This window comes from Marmota flaviventris, chromosome 4 (assembly GCF_047511675.1).
Source record: "Marmota flaviventris isolate mMarFla1 chromosome 4, mMarFla1.hap1, whole genome shotgun sequence".
NCBI lineage: Eukaryota > Metazoa > Chordata > Mammalia > Rodentia > Sciuridae > Marmota > Marmota flaviventris.
In genome coordinates, this window is record NC_092501.1 from 6,356,019 (window position 1) to 6,373,344 (window position 17,326).

Genomic DNA, 17,326 nt, shown 5'->3' on the forward strand with positions numbered 1-17,326 from the left:
TCTCCTTGGGAGAGTACACAGGGCTAAGGGACAGAACCAGCCTGGCCTGGGCTCTTTCAAGCTTAGGACAGATCACTTCTAAATACCCCTTTGTTCCTTTTTCCCTCCTAGACTGTGTGGAAAAGTGGTGTCATGATCACTTCCTCAACTCCTCCGCTCTCAGGATGGCAGATGTTATCAGAGCTGAACTCTTAGAAATCATCAAGCGAATCGAGCTTCCCTATGCAGAACCTGCTTTTGGCTCCAAGGAAAACAACCTCAACATCAAGAAAGCGCTGCTGTCTGGTTACTTCATGCAGGTCAGCAGGCCAGGGCCGTGTGGGCAGGGCTGTAGCAAATGCTACGTGTTTTTGGCCAGTTGTCTCTCACACTGGGTGATGGTTTTATTGACCTGAAGTTTAAATAATACTAAAAGTACATGTTATTTAAGACTTGGCATTTAAATATACTTCCTCATAAGGAAATAAAAGGCCAAGCAAGAAAAATGTTAACTTCGTCCAGGAGGGCAAAGTCTTTCTCACTCCAGAGGGAAGCTGAACATCAGGCACAGTCCCTCATCTCACCTTTTCAGTGGTGATACAAATGCCCAACAAATAAAAGTAGCGTCTTATTTGCTCTTTTCCCATAGTGAAGGCTTACTAATCAAAGCACATTATAGAAGTTGGTATGCCCCTCACAAACTAGTATTTCCATAAAACTCTAATGTCATCTTAATGAAGAAAAATGATATTTCAGTATGGGTTCCCTAATCTGTAAGGAAGGAGTATATTATGGGTCCTGTTAAGAGTTAAATGATCATATAACCTAATTAAAATACATAAATTAATTTTAAAAATAGTTATATGCTCCATAGCAAGGGTGAAGCCTCTGACATCTGCTTTTGTGTGCTCCATAATATGGCAGGTGACATGCCATTTTACTTCATGACCAGAACTTTCACCTCACAGCTGTAGTTTAAGCATGCTGCCCTGAAGTTGCCCAAGTTAGCTAACGTCATCACTGTCTCAAAGTTTTGGACAAGGGATCTGGGGTTATAGCTCAGGGTAGAGCACTTGCCTCGCACCATGTGAGACACTGGGTTCGATCCTCAGCACCACATAAAAATAAATAAAGATACTGTGTCCATCTTAAAAAAAAATCTTCAAAAAAAATAGTTCTGGGCAAAACATATTTATGTGGTATTTTCTCTATGAAAACAGGAAACATGAGTGCTAAATCTTAAACTATTCCATATTACATACTTTGAAATTTTTGTGTATTAGTCTCCATACTGATGCCAAATCTTTTTAAATCACACCTTTTAGATCGCTCGGGATGTGGATGGGTCAGGTAACTACTTAATGCTGACACATAAGCAGGTAGCTCAGCTGCATCCCCTGTCTGGTTACTCCATCACCAAGAAGATGCCCGAGTGGGTCCTCTTCCATCAGTTCAGCATATCTGAGAACAACTACATCAGGGTCACCTCTGCAATCTCTCCTGAACTGTAAGTTTAATGGAGAAGAAAGGGGATTCTTGTGAATTCATACCTGTCGGGATAAAGGACAAATTTGGGTTTTATTTCATTTTCAGTTATACTAAAATTATACTGGTAACTTTCTTACTTTCTGGAGAGCACCTACCACAGGCAGCTGTGTGGATGATACTTAAGAAACATTCCTGCTTTTGAGATCACAGCTTAAAGAGAGACAACAAAGAAGTATTAAACAAAGCATAATGTTATCTTTAAGAGGAACAAAATGCTACTGGAGAATGCACTGTTCACTGAGGAAGAATGAGCATAGCTGTCTTTTAGGAACAGAAGAACAACCGTGGCTGGAGCTAGTGGGCTAGGGAAAGGAGGGATGGTGAGGTTGAAGAGACAGGCAGGTACCACAGGTGTAGGGCTTTGTGGGTCAGCTAAATGGTTTGGATTTTATCCTGAGTGCAGCACATAACAATTGGAGTTTTAAGCAAGAGCATCTCTATGGCTGCTAAACGGATGATGGATTGGGGCAGGGGGGCAATCAAGAATGAAGACAAATCTCTCTGAGGCTACTGCAAATTCTGGATCCGTTTTGAAGGTAAAGGTACCACTACTGCCTGAGCAAAGTGATGTTCAAAGCAGCAATGGAGATTATTTTTCATAAGTGTCCAAAGTTCTGTCAAGCTTCAGATCTGATCCCTCTCATGTAGTCCTGGGCCTTAGGGGAAATACCTATTTCTACCAGGGATCAATGGTGAGCAGTACTTCCATCATCTGGCCTAATGCTAGAGAAGCTGACTTATTCTAGAAATAGGATTGGATTGGTTTCATGAAAACCAGAAACTACGTATTCTACGAAGGCAGATGGGAGTTCAAATTATTATTGTTTTTGTACTGGGGATTGAACCCAGGTGCACATTACCACTGAGCTGGATCCCCAGCCTTTTGTTAAAGAAAGGGTCTTGCTAAGTGACAGAGGCTGATCTCAAACTTGGGATCCTCTCTCTCTCTCTCTCTCCGAGTTGCTAGGCATGTACTACTGTGTCCAGCTGGAGAATTCAAATTAAATACTAGTTCTATAAGTAGATTCCCTAGGGTTGGGAAGGGCCCAGACAACAAGGTTTGATATCTGTCATACCCTGTCCCCATCTAATTGTTTTGTTTTAAACAGATTTATGCAGCTGGCACCACAATACTATTTCACTAATCTGCCTCCTAGTGAAAGTAAGGATATTCTACAGCAAGTTGTGGATCACCTGTCCCCCATTTCAACTATAAAGAAGGAACAGAAAATGTGTGAAAAGTGCCCTGAGACTACTGAGCAGAGATGCACTCTTCAGTGACTTGCCTGCCAAACAAAGTGCAATAATGATCCCAGAGTGAGCCCACAGTGGGCCCACTAAAGCCACATATGAATGCTTAACATGAGGATGGATGCCCCACCCCACAGGATAGTCTTGAAAAAATAACACTTTGTATATTATTTTAAAATAAAAAATAGGAGTTTTATTGAATTCTTCAAATTACTACTCCATGTTTTTCTTCTTGGTGGAAGTTTTTAATCAGCCATTCATAATTAGACCAAAAAAAAAAAAAAAAAGATATTTTGTGAATGTGTCATAGACACATGGAAAAGAACCCTACTTTTGTAGAGGACTTAAATATGAATAAAGTCATGAGTTTTGCAGTAAATCTCCACTGGGTTTTCTGGTAATTTTACAAAAATAAGCCCATCAATGTCCATGAAAAATGGACTATATAGATAGATGATATTTCAGTTTATCCATAATTTCACTCATCTTGCTGTCTGGAATTAACATCACAGTTCGCAAGGGCTTCATTGGTATATCATCAAAAGACCACCTGCCTCCCAGGCAAGTGTCGCTCTCCTCTTGCACTGAGTAGTTGAACTTCAGGACTGCCTTCTACAGCAAAAAAGTAACCAAGAATTAAAAATGTGGACAAACCAAAGGCAAAATTCATTCAATCTACAATAAAGAATAGTATGTTTGGCATATATTTGAGTAAGAATGACAGCTAAAGGAAGCAAAACTCAGAATAAAATATGCTCTGATGGGACACTGAGGCAGAAATTATGAAACACTCTCCAAATAGATTTGGGAACAGGGACTGAGGTATGCCATTTTTAAGAGGTAAACAGGCAGCTAAGTGATAATTGTACTTTTATCCATTTGTGAACTGTTTCTCATTCCAAAGTCAATCTCATTCATCTCATTTAATTCTCAAAGTAATCTTGTGCAGGTAAGTGAGATTAAGACTCTTAACATTTGACAGCCACAAGAAGAGTCATCTTCAAATGCTGGTCTTTCCGTACTCCCTCTGCCACTCCTTAGCATAAGGCCATTTTATGAACAGATTCAATATGCACAACCAACCTTGAAACACCCACACACGACCCTGAAATGGTCAGAGGTGTGAGGCACACATTTTTTAAAGATTATCTTTACTGTATACTTCCTGTATACTTCTCAGGTAAGTTCCCACATCTCCCTACACCCAACATCCTACCTGCAAAGCAGATCCTGTCTACCTCATGACACGGTTTTAGAATTAAGACCTCAGAATAAGCCTGATCAGGTAGAACAAGTCATCACGTTTTCCTCCTCCCAAATACTCTGTCACTACCATGGGCTGGAAGGTGGTGGTGAGCCTTCTGAGTACCGACTGTGTGCCAGGTTATTTGTTAGTGGCTAGTCAGTGGCCACACAGAAAAATGGACTTGGCATACCTAAAGGACTTTGACCTAACATGGAAGAACAAAAAATCTTGATGATCAAACATCCAAATAGATCAGACAGTCTTACTTACCTCATAAGACAGTCTTACTTACCTCATAAAAAAACTCTTCCTCTGCATTTACAAACATTAATTCATCCTTCTGGTTGCTCCATTTCTTTTTGGAATTGGATTTTCCTGCTTCCACAAATGTCTTACTAATCAGAAGGTAGAAAGAGCACTTCCCACATGGCTTATTAGTTTTGTGTGACTCTACTAGTTCTTTCCTAAAAGACACACACACACACAACGTTTAGTTGGTGAGACAGGTTAAATCTGTCCACAAACCAGAGCACCGAGGCCCCACTCCTAAAGCAGTGATTTTTATCTATGCAGTCAATTACACTTTAGAATAATCATGCCACCACTTTATAATAATGTGATGAATCCAAGTTTGTGTAAATGAATCATAAATTCACTCAGTACTGCTACTCTGTGCAAACTTAAAATATCTAAGAATCTGAACTTTAAAAGCAATAACTATGTAACTTATAAAGAGACATGACCAACATCACTATAGCATATGATGACTATACAGTCTCTAATCACTAGAGTTTGGGACTAATTTTTGACACAGCAGAAGCTTCATGGACATGGAGATCCTAAATTCTAGAGCAGTTAATGAAATGTAATGAAATCATTTTTTCCTCCTAAAAATTACACAGCTCTATGCATCTGGCTACCCCTGAACAAAGGTGTAGATTAAAAAACAACCCAAGTCATATCTAATAGAAAATCAAAAGAGCAGATCACTCTCCTGTGAAAACAAACATGAGCTGCAACTGCTTAGAAAAAGCAAAACTCGATCAACAAAAACCATTGACAAAAGAAGTATGATCTGAGTAGCAGCTGAGAAGGTAGAGAATAGAAGAGTGGATATAAAACTAAAAAACACTGAAACAAGAAGCAAAAATGGCAAACAAAGTTTGCAGAGTGTAGTTTCAGTCCTACAGCTATTATTGGAAAACAACACAAGTGCTGCCAGCGGAGGCAATACTCTATAAAGGACCTGTCTGTATTCCATCGTTTATTTCAAAGCACAGGCCACAATGCCTAGTTCATCAGTGTGCAAGATTTTACAGTTCTGAGATTAACATATTTGTAGCTTAAAACTTCTGCATCAAACAAAAACAACAAAAATGCTGAGAAGCAAGATTCAGTAACAGAACTATGCTGCAATTAGGTAAGAAACAGACCAACAGAAACTAGGAACTTCACTTCATTTTGGTTATTGCTGTCATTATTCAGCATTTTATTCATGTTACAGAAATCTTTTAGGAGGAAAATGTCATGCAAATGGGATAAAAAGTCTAAAGGAAATTCATCCACCTTATTCCATTTAAAATCTTAAAAAAATATGAAAATTACTGTCACAAATAATCCAAATTCTTCAAAAAGCCAGCTATTAAACTCTTTCTTCCATCCTCCCCACACTACACTTGTTTCAACCCAGGCCAGGGCTCTTTCTGTACCTACATATTCCACTTAAATCACATTTCTGAGTCTACTTGGGGAAAAAACAAACAAGCTACTGTTTGAAGGTATTTTCAGAAGTCTCTTACTGAAGCTGCTGGTGCATGGGCAGAGCAATCTGAGGAGGGACATTAATGAATCTTTCACTTAGGAGAAAGCCCACAGGCTTGGTGGTGTCATTTAAAAGCTTGTCCAGCTGTTCAACCACACTCTTTTCACAGTTCTTCTCACAGAAGCTTAGAACCAACTCTTTAATTTGTTCAGCACACTGGGTACCCTAGAAAGCAAAGACAAGACTTGCTTTTTATTACAGGCCATTGCTTACAGGAGAAAACTTGAGAGCAAGAGCTATGGCTTTTTATCCCATAGGTCCAAGGGGCGTTTCCTGCTATAGCTTCTAATATCTGCTGCATCTTACTTTTGAAGTAACTGTACATCCAGGGGTTGGGAAGTAGGCAGAGGAGGGAGGTAGGGAGAGGAGGGAGATGCTAAGGAGTGATACTAGCCAAATTATATTGTGTGCATGACTGAAAATGTAACACAAATCCCATCATTACATACAACTATAATGCACCAATAAAAATGTGGAAAAAATTTTAACTATTTATTACAAAATAAAAAACAAAGAAAGAAAGAAAAGTAATTATATCTGCTTAGGTTATCAATCCATGACTAGTGGTCAGAATTATAATTAATACTCATCCACAAAGAAGTTATATCTGTTCACAAAAACAAGTGGAAATAACTGAAAAGTTCATTTTAAAAATTAAAGATTATTAAGTGTGGCCTTATTCTCCAGAGAGTAAGCAGCTGGCATAATTTCCATTAGAATTCATCATGAGTCAACAAAAGGAGATGAATCAAAACAAGTAAATGTCAGTAAGTGCCCTCAACTTTGGAAGCAGCAAAGCCTCAGAACAGCCACACTGCACAAACAGCAAAGAGACCAGCTGCAGACACAGCAGAACTCTGTGCCGGTACCAATGTCAGACACTGTAGCACAGGGAGTACACGACTTCATCTGGGTATTCAGAAATAAAACAACACCTTCATATTGAAAGGATTCAGTAAGACTCTGAGAGAGCACATATCCTTACAGCTGAATATCACTGTCTGACTTCTACCATGCATGAAGTCAAAGTGGTTTTGGCCTAAGGAACAACCATTCAGATGCGACCCGGTGAAACTAACCTTTCTTTCAGTTAAATTTAAAAGGCTTATGAAACCAAAAATTTCATCTTCATCTGCATCATCATCATCGCTGTCTTCTGAAACATTTGTTTGCTATTTTAAAAAGAAAAAGAAAAAATTTTCATATTTGGTTGTCTCATTTTATCTTTTCAATTTCAAAAACAAAACTGCTTTCCTGCTGTGTCCCAGAACACACCATATCTTAACCTATATGACGTGCTTCTCACCTAACCTCCCTCTACTGTTCCTCTGTACATTCTGCTCAAGCTCATCCTGCTTAAAATCTTCTTCTTTTTGGGAGGTGGTAGGGAGGACTAGGGACTGAACCCAGGGGTGGTTTACCACTGAGCCACACCCCCAATCCCCCTTATTTATTTATTTGTTTGTTTGTTGAGAGTCAGTTTTCACTAAGTTGCTTAGGGCCTCACTAAATTGCTGAAGCTGGCCTCCAACTTGTGATCCTCCTGCCTCAGCCTCCCAAGGTACTGGGATAACAGGTATGTGCCACCATGCCCAGCTAAATTTCTTTTCAAGGTTTTTAAGACATTTTCCTTTACCACACTGGAGCCAGCCCTTTTTTTTCTGTGGGTCCATGACACTGTTCCACCTAAAACTCATGCCTCCACAATAATTGCCAGTACTGACCATCAGTGAAATACGGAACAAGATTCTTCACTAATACCTAACACCTTATACCTACCACCTTGGGTGGGAGAGAAGGAAAAGCAAGAAAGGGAATGATAAATTAAGAAAACAAATGAAATGGTTGACTCCAACTTGAACTTCCCAGCTCTACTTTGATGGCCCCTCCACCGGAGGCCTCAAAGCTTTGTCCTCGGTTTTTCTTCTATGTGTTGCCTGTTTACTCCATCCCCATACCCAGCCCAGAGCCCAGCACAGAGTACTCAGGTGAGACATGCCTGGGAAGGAAAGGAGGCTGCTGCTTCCATACCAAAGGACAGCAGAGGTGCCCCATGTCCTGGGACCTGTTCTGGGGGGAAGGGTTCTGTTCTCAGGGGAAGCATCCTGCACTGGTTCAGTGAGTACTGTTCACTATTGTTCACAGTCCTAAGCAGGATGTCTTAAGTTCAACAAGACGACACAAAAATGGAGACTGACAAGGTAATTCATGAGACTGACAGTTTCAGTGAGAAGAACAAGGGAATGTTAGCTCATAAAGGAGAAAGGGGAAAGAAGTCCAGGAAAAAAGGAACAGACAAACAGCCCTGGTCCTCCAAGATCAACATGACAATTTTCCTGCACTTCAGCAGACCACCAGCGGTTGCAGCAAAACCTGTGCAATAACTGCAGACAAAAGACCAGGGGAAGTAAATGGGACTCCCCCTGGCTCACCCTGATTGTTCCTCTCCTTACAAGGGGCTCTGTCTACCATCAGGCTGGACCATAAAGGAATTGCCTTTCTATGGGCCTAGAGTCACAATCACATCTACAACCATATGCCTCTCCAGCAAAAGAGTTCTCCCTGCTAAATCCATTTCCTATCCCATCCCATCCCCATTCCTAAGCCTGACACTCAATAGTTTTTTAGCACCTAAGTACTGTGGAATTCATGACAGCCAAGGAGAACTGAATGATACTACTTCATCTCCAGCTTCTCTCAGACTCAAGCATATGCAATTTACTATTCTCCCTTTGCCCTTTTCTCTAAGACCTTAGAGACGACCTCTCTTTTAGAGTTCACATCCACCTAATCCCCAAGGATCCAGCAAATGCTCCGAGCAAGGCTCCTAGGAACAAGAAGTCTATCCCTGGGACACCTTAAATGTCTCGGAAATCAAAGAAACCTTAATTATAACTGAAGAGCTATTTGTGTGATTATCCATTTAAAGGGCAAATCCCACTGCATGTCAAGCTGTTTCAAGGATAAAGGCAACTGCTTCTCATACACATCCATCAGACCTTAAAAGACATTAATCAGCTAGAGAGCTGGGGATTTGGCTCAAGTAGTAGCATGCTCGCCTAGCATGCGTGAGGCACTGGGTTCGATCCTCAGCACCATATGAAAATAAAGATATTGTGTCCACCTAAAGCTAAAAAATAAATATAGGAAAAAAAAGACATTAATAAGCTAGAGATGGAAGAGCAGGCAAGTGGTCTGCTTTTCCTACTACCTGTTGTGTGTCATATCAGCCGGGGAAACTCACAGAGGGCTGGAGGACTCACTTTCAGAGGGCGCACTCATATGACTGGCACAGGTTTCATTTCTTGTTTTCTTTGCATTTAGCATCAGAGATTACTAATGTTGTCAGAAGGTCTAAAAGTATCTACTGTATTAAGCATTAAAGATGTTGGTAAGCCTATCATTCAGTGTCAGAACTGGAGTGGCAAAAAAGCCAGATTAGGGTGCTTGAAGAAATGAATAGGAGAAGTAGTAGTAGTAGTAGTATTCTCACACCATGAGAATACTTTTCAAGAACTTTGGTTTTGAAGACAAAGCAAAACCGCTAAAAGTGATCAATTAGAGTGGACGCAGACTGGGAGTTCTTATTTTTTTTTCACATTAGCCTAGAGTATAGGTGCCAAGAATGGGAATAGATATCAACAGAGATTACATATGCTCTTCCATGTACCAGATCCTGTTCGAAGCACTCAGCAACTCATTTTGTTCACCTACCCAATCTGCAAGGAAGGTGCATAGATCATCCTCACGTACAGAGATGGATTAAGGTCTCTGGGAAAGACTGCATATTCCATAAATGGCTCCAAAGACATATTGAATCCTGTGTTCTCTTCTGACAAAGTGACCTCACACTGCCTGTTGAGTGATGGGCTTTATGTACCCACCCCTGGCTAGGCCTTCCTTCTCCTGTAGAAAAATCTCTTGTCCATGCAAATCAAACATATAAAGGAAATGACACTGTACCATAAAATGCTATTTTCTACCTCTTTCTTTTGGGCTAGTTGCTCTTGGAACCCAACCAAAGTGTAGAAAGGTCCACGTGGAAAGGAACAGAGGCCCCTGGCCCAGAATTCTAGCTGGGTTTCCAACAGAAAGCCAGCACTAACTTACCAGTCAGAGTGAGCCACCCTGAGAGTAAATTCTCCAGCTTCCTGTTGAGCCTCCACAGCTAATATGACCCAGAGCAGGAAGAAAAATTAGTCATTCCCATTGAGCTCTGTCCAAAATACATGAGCCAAACATCCCCTCTGCTATTCTATGACATTAAACTATAGGGTACTTGTTATGCAGCAAACAATAATGAAAAGAGCCACTAGGAGATAAGCAGCAGAGCCAGGATTCAACCAAGACTTTATTTTCTTGAACTCTCTATGACACTTATGATGGCAATTCCCTCTTCCTTCAAATGTTCCTCCCTTGATTTTACAAGGTCACTGCACTGCTTTTCCTTCCACCTCTCCAATCACTCCTGTCAATCTCCTCTGGTACTGCTGCCACATCCAAGTTCTAGTATTACCAGGTGTCTATCCCTGCCTTCCCTGGGCAATCCCAATCACTCATATGACTCCAGTAACTATTCACCCATTGAAAACCCCCAAGTTGAGACCCCGGTGGGAGCTCAGGCTCAGCACAGGATCACCTCTGCTCACCAGCAGACCCCTGCCAGAGCTGAGGCCCAGCCCAGGATCACATCTGCCCAGAAGCAGACCCCTGCCAGAGCTGAAGCCCAGCCCAGATCCACTGGCAGACCCCCCAGAGCTCAGCCCCTCCGAGGACCTGCACAGGAGCCCAGGCCCAGTGTAGGCCTGGGTCTGCCCCATCACCACCCTCTGGGAGCCCAGGTCTAATTCACTTCCATCTTGAGACACTACAGCCATCCCCATAACCTTCCCCATGCACTAGCCTCTACCATGGGGCAGCAGACAGGGCCAAGAAGTAGCTGCATGTTGGAACGGGTATCCCAAAGCCAGTGTAAGGCCCACCCTTTCAGCCCCATCTCTGAAGTTGCATCCATCTTGGGGCACCACCTCTTCTGCTATCTTGAGTTAGCTCCTGCTACTGCCACCTATAGTTGCAATAGCATCCATCCTGAGACACCAGCAGGGTGTGGAAGACCAACATCAAGGTAAGAGAATCTGCACAGATACTATAAGTTTACAGGGTAGAAAACCCCCCAAGTCTCCAAGGCTCCCTCTTCTGCTCAGTATCTCACTTGCACTCATCATAGGCCCCCCAAACTAAAATGTACACGGCCAAAGTCATGTTCCCCCTCCTAACCTGATCTTCCTCCATGTCTGCTGTCCTAATTGCTCCAAACAGAAACCTGGAAGCTCATCCTTGACTCCATTTTTTCTCACTCTCAAGTGAACCACATACTAAGCCTCATCATATTTCACTTCCCAAGTGTCCTGAGTCCATTGCTACCTCCTGGTTTATTGCTTTTAATATCCTTAGATCACTACAATGACCTTCCGAGGCATTCTCCAATGGTACCTCCTCTCAGCTGGAGCTGAACAAAAGAACACAACTGTCCTGCTTACCTTAATCACACTTCCAATATGGTTCTGTTGAATTAAGAGATCTGTTAGTTCTGCAGTGTTCACAGGAGCCTTTAGGAAAAGCTAAGAGGAAAAAAAAATATTTTAAATTAAGATCAAAGCATGATTTCTAATAAAAATTCAAATCCCTTAATTAAAAAAAAAAAAATGTCAAATCACTTGTCCAAACTGATGATCTAGAAAAGCAACTCCAAGACGAAGAGAAAAGCCCAGGAGTGTTAAAGCACCTAAGAGTTAGGAAACTTCTGAGAAGAGGCAGTCAGTGGTAATAAGGCGTATAGGGCAGGGGAAGCAAGGGAGGAGAAGGATGGACATAGGGTCAAAGAATTACTGACAGGTCACTGAAGGCTATAAAGGTTAGAGAACCAAAGCCATATTATATGGCTGAAGGGATAAGTAGGGGCAGCAAAAATGACACTGTACCACCAGAAGGTGAAGTTAAAATGATTATTATATAAAAATTATTTTATCCCACAAAGTATGGATGTGAATTAAAGGAAATAGAACAGTAGCTCAAGGAATTGACAGATGAAAATGAGTATATTTCAGGACACAAAAAACTTTAAAGGGAAACAATTCCTCCTTCCAGGCAAAGTGAAGAGGATGGAAATGCAAATTCTGAAAGGATGAAATTTGAAAGGGACTATATCAAACAACCTGCATTTTCTGAGAAGAGCAAATTTATGTGTAATAAGTAAAAGACAATACCTGCTGCAGTAATTTCTTAATTCCGTCATAATCATTATCTGAGATGGAATAAGCTTCAAATTCAATATTCACTTCCTGTAAAGAACACACAAAACAGGTCACCATATGTAACTTCCTAAGACAATTCAGGCATTATTTTCCACTTTGCAAATTTTTCTTTTTCATCAACTTCCATTCTCTTAGGTTCTTATTTTTAGTCATGTACAGAAGATGCTAAGGGAAAAAAAAAAAAAAAAGACATGAGAAAGATGTCACCTGAATAACTATAAATGTCTAGGCTTTCAAACAAACACTGCTAAGACTGTTACCTGTACAGATTACAAAGACATTCATATCATTTCCTCATGTGACACAAAAGCCTGAGGAAACAAAACACTCTAAGTGACCTAGTCTAAATGCTGAGAAAATCTAGTTCAGATAACAGCCACAGCAGTCACAAAGGAGAAACTGTCATTTACCCAAAAAACAAAGTAAAAAACAAAGTCACTTCAAAAGTTCCTGGTACTGCCTACAGCTTGATTTAGCCCATGGGTTTGAGGCTATACTTCATTTACTTATTTATTAAATATCACCAGGTAACAAGCATTTGAGATAAATTGGCTAGGGAAGCAGACATGAATGATTCTGCTCCCAATGAAGCTTATGGTTTAGTTGGGATACAGACACTAAGGAGATACTCACAAATAAATGCAAAATTACAATTACAGTTATTTGTGCCATTAAAGAAAGGGACATAGCGCTACCACTTGAAAAACAGGAGTGAGAAGGTCAAGAAAAGCACACCTAACAAAGTGGCACAAACCAGGAACTGAGAACAAACAAAGGGAGCACAGGGAACAGCACATACTAAGGCCCTAAGTCAGGAGTAATATGGTGAGTCCAAAGGACTAGAAGAACAAGTGGGGAGCTGGGCTCCCTGACCTATCTGTGCAAAACAACGAAATCTAACAAGATTCTAACAAGATTCTACTGAAATATTCCCATAAAAAAATGAAACTATTACTTCACACCAACAACAAAATCTTTGATGCTTTTAAATGCATCTAAATCATACCTTAAACCATACCTTGACATGAGCTCTGATGATACAATATATTTACATGCACTTCAGGTTTTATAGGTTTTGGAATTTGGGTCTCAGCTGAAGGATTCTGCAGACAAAACAGACCTACTTTTACCTTGTCATCCTAACTGTGCATACACTTAAGTGCTCCCTTGACTGTCAACTTGCCAGGGCACAGACATCAAGTCTAGCTTGCACACTTCAAATCTCAATCTCTGAAGTAGGCCAGATTACAAAAATAGCAAAACCCAGGAGACTGGGTGGGAGCATTCCAAACAGGATCAAACTAAACCAAATGACAAATTGTCATTATTCAGGTCTTTACTTTATTCCTTAGAATTATTTAAATAATGCTCTCTAGTGTCTCTTCATTATCTAGATAGAAGTCTCAGACCTGCATCTTGGACTATTATGGCATAGCTATTGCAATGGCTACCAAATAAATTACCAGTCCACACCTCTTTCCTGCATAAGGCTCCCCTTTAGATGGTTTCAGCAAAAACGGCCATCTTTGTATAACAGCCCTGTCACTCAACCCCAGGTGAGTGTCACTCACCCCCTTCCCCAGCATTCAGATTTCAGACTGTGGCTTCTAGCCTTCTTGCTCTTTCTAATGAAACTCTGAAGCTACTGGCATTTTGATTTTCTGTTATATGGAGTAGAAACAGAAAAGCAAGAATACAGTGGAGAAGAGTATGACAGGGATGACAAATATGAAAGACTTTGAAGGTTCTTGATAGCATTCCAAGCTCAGGGACTCAGTCTAATCCTGAAGCTCACTGGCTTTCCTGCCCTTAGAGATAATTAAGATAACTATGCATCCTCAGCATACATTCCCCTCGGCTGAAGTGATCCTGCAGGGGTTTCTGTTATGCACAAACAACAGTCCTAACCACACGATCACAAGAACCTTAATAAATATGCCCAAGCCTTTTCTTTTCATCATCAGCACTGTTCCTTCTTGAAGTTTGAAAAACCACTTTCTATTGCTGCTCAGCCAGCTGCCTCACCTTATTCTTTAAATTAGACTATTTGCAGATGTCCTTATATACCATCTTGTTTCAAAAAAGACCTGAGTCTGATTTTGAATTTAACATAATTCTCATAGTTTCCTACATAAGGGAAATAAATTGTGAATAAGTGAACATCTCAGAAATTAAAGCCTTCTTCAAATAAACAGAGAGATAAATATCCACGCAGCATTTCAGCACGGGGAACTGCCCTGAAAACTTTTAACAATTTCTTCCATCAAAAAAAAAAAAAAAAAAAAAAGCCATACATAGGGGTTGGAGTTGTGGCTCAGCTTTAGCGTGCTCTCCTAGTGTGATAGTAGAAGCAAATGTGACTCCATTTTGTTTTATGACTTCATCCTGTAAAACCACCATGCCAAGTAGAAGGGTCATGACTGGGGTAAGATGTTCTTTTCCTTTTGCTATAGAAACCTTTAAGAACACAGAACTACCTAATGGGGCATTGTTTCTGTAACTAGGGTAATGGGGCTCTGTTATTGTAACTGCGGTGACTGGGCTAACTGTGATTGGTTAGGCTTCCTGCCGCTTGACTGCACTCTCCTGCTTCTGTAACTTGGCTTGCTTGCATTGGCTAGACCCCCGAATATCCCTTTTGCGGTTTTCAGGTTTATAAGGAGCGCCCTTGCAATTGTTCGGGGCTGATCAAGGGAACAGCTTTATGTTCTGGTCAGCCGCCACCGGTGTGCTTCAATAAAGGCTTGATTCGATCGATTACACGTGAGTGGTCTGGAAGTCAGTTTATGAAACCCCGGGACGAAGCTTTATAACACTAGCACGTGCAAGGCACTGCGTTCAATCCTCAGCACCACATAAAAATAAATAAATAAAATAATGGTATTGTGTCCAACTGCAACTAAAGCAAACAACAACAAAAACCCACAAAAGGCCATATATTCCCAGAGTAAAAACTACAGTGGGTGCAGAAGAGATTTTAAGCCCTTATTCCCTTCTCCTTAGAGCACCTACTCCTACTCTCCAGAGGTTAATGTCAAACATACACATAATCTGATGTTATTTTCCATCTCATTTTTTCTCCACATAAAAAACTATATACATGTTATTGTCACTTAATTTGCTGTGTGGTTTCACTTGTAAAACAGCAATAATTCTAACTTCATAGGACTGATGTAAGTATTAAATGAGTTAATATAAAATGCACAGAGTGTGCTGGGGTTGTGGCTCAATGGTAGAGTACTTGCCTAGCATGCATGAGGCACTGGGTTCAATCCTCAGCACCACATAAAAATAGAGATATTATGTCCACCTAAAACATTTTAAAAAATAAAATGCTGAGTCTAGAACAGGATCTATTACTATTGTTAGAAAGTAAATTCTTACAAGTAGGATTACTGAACCAGAGGATGTAAACACTTTAAATTCTAATCAATGTCATATTACCTCCAAAGAGACTGTACCAATTTACATTCCCACCAACTGTATATGTAAGTGCCTATTTTCCTACACTATTATTAGAGTAAACACATTTTCAGTCACTGGAGGTATGTTAGATTTTCCATGTTAATGCAAGCACAGGTTCCTACAAACACAAAATTAGAAAAATAGCAAACGTTTTTCCAAATGAAAAGTGGTAAGACGGTAATTACAAGGCAAGCAGCCAAAGTAAAGAGCTGATCTGATTGGGAAGATGTGTCATATGCCCACACCAGTCTTATCCCTAACCCTGCATCCACACTTCTCTGTATCTTCTTTTCCATGCTCAATCTAACTCGTGCTTACCTCTTAGACTTTATTTCCCATTCCTCTTTATTCTGATTCAGCCATCCTTGCTGCCTTTCTGCCCGCCAACCATGAGGAAATGTTTTTTTTTTTTTTTTAATAAATAAAATAGGAAGTCACAGGAGTATTCTGAGCAAAAGAATGAGAACAGACCTACAAGATCTCCAGCTGTAAGCAGATAGTCCATAAAGGAACAAGAATGGAAAAGGCAAGTCAGTTATTATATTACAGTAGTCCAGGCAAGATTTGATGGCAGTGTGGACCAAGATGGTTACAAAATCAATGAGAAGTGTCTGGACACTTAAGAATTTACTGATAGACTGGATGTGCAATGAGGAAAGCCAGGAGATTTGAGTTAACTCCTAGATTTGATGTGTGAGAAACTGGTCAATTTAGGGCCATTTACAGAATGCTGAAGATTAGGTGAGGGAGGCATGAATTACAAACTGATAGTTAAGTTTGATGCACCTGCTTAGACATTCAGTAGTCTTATTCATTATTCACTCAACGAATAAATATCTATAATATTGGGCACTAGGAAAGGAACCCAGTTCCGAGTTCATAAGGCTAAACCATCTGACCGGGTCAGCTGTCCCAAAAAGGCAGAAAATGGCCTGGCGCGGTGGTACACGCCTGTAATCCCAGCGGCTGGGGAGGCTGAGACAGTAGGATAATGGGTTCAAAGCCAGCCTCAGCGACATCCAGGCGCTAAGTAACTCGGTGAGACCCTGTGTCTAAATAAAATACAAAATAGGGCTGGGGATGTGGCTCAGTGGTTGACTGCCCCGAGTTCAATCCCCAGTACCAAAAAAAGAAAAGAAAAAAAAAGAACCAAAGAGGCAGAAAATGCCGCTTAGTCGAGCTCCGAACACGAAGGAGAACTGCACGACTAAGAGCCTCTGGAAAGACTGGAACAACAGCGCGGGAAGTTCAAGGACCAAGAGGGGGGCGGACGCAGGGGAGAGGCGGCTAAGCGGCGAGGAGGAGCTCGGAACCGTCGCCACGATGGCGGCGTAGGAAGGGCTGGACTGGAACTCCACAAGCACCTGGCCCCCCGTTTCTGCCTGCCGAGCCTAGGGACAGGGACGTCACCAGTCCACGCAGCTCACACGCTCTTCACCCTGCTCTGGTGGGCAGGGAGTTTTTAATCACGGGGGTCGCGCGTGCTTCTCACCTCGTCAAGGACCTCGTCGTCTTCGTCCTCTTCTTCGTCACTATTCTCATCGTCTTCGTCTTCATCCTCGACTTCATCCTCCCCTTCTTCTTCGTCGTGCCGGACGGGGTCTCCGGGAGGCCGCGGGGCTCCGTTCCCCAAGGCCCGTCGTTTGGCCCGGGACGCCATGCTGCCGTCCACACTGCGCCTGCGCAAGATCTACGGCCCGC

General features: G+C 41.4%; 2 protein-coding genes across 3 annotated transcripts in view; one reads left to right on the top strand and one right to left on the bottom strand.

Annotated features, from left to right (window-relative positions):
- Dhx32 (DEAH-box helicase 32 (putative)) overlaps positions 1-2,988 on the top strand; it is a 53,469-nt gene extending 50,481 nt beyond the window's left edge. For both annotated transcript variants that reach the window (XM_071610823.1, XM_071610824.1), the window contains 3 exons: positions 112-299; positions 1,305-1,486; positions 2,637-2,988. In XM_071610823.1, coding sequence (XP_071466924.1) covers positions 112-299; positions 1,305-1,486; positions 2,637-2,808 — 542 coding nt within the window. In that variant the 3' untranslated portion in view covers positions 2,809-2,988. The remainder of the gene's footprint in view (positions 1-111; positions 300-1,304; positions 1,487-2,636) is intronic.
- Positions 2,989-2,993: 5 nt separating this feature from the next.
- Positions 2,994-17,324, bottom strand: Bccip (BRCA2 and CDKN1A interacting protein). The gene is made up of 7 exons (XM_027930393.3): positions 17,118-17,324; positions 12,113-12,187; positions 11,387-11,467; positions 6,926-7,018; positions 5,824-6,011; positions 4,317-4,488; positions 2,994-3,390 (listed from the first exon to the last, which is right to left on the bottom strand). Exons 1-7 carry the CDS (start codon positions 17,283-17,285, stop codon positions 3,220-3,222), a joined length of 948 nt encoding a protein of 315 aa, XP_027786194.2. The 5' UTR covers positions 17,286-17,324; the 3' UTR covers positions 2,994-3,219.
- Positions 17,325-17,326: the final 2 nt, after the last annotated feature.

What these genes read in the sequence shown, in the direction of transcription:
- Bccip (XM_027930393.3), bottom strand. Translation starts at nt 17,285, where the DNA reads ATGGCGTCCCGGGCCAAACGACGGGCCTTGGGGAACGGAGCCCCGCGG. An exon ending in ATATTGGAAGTGTGATTAAG is followed by an intron (nt 7,019 to 11,386) that starts GTAAGCAGGACA and finishes TTTTTAAAATAG; the next exon opens with CAAACAAATGTTTCAGAAGA. An exon ending in AGGAAGAGTTTTTTTATGAG is followed by an intron (nt 3,391 to 4,316) that starts GTAAGTAAGACT and finishes TTTTTGCTGTAG; the next exon opens with AAGGCAGTCCTGAAGTTCAA.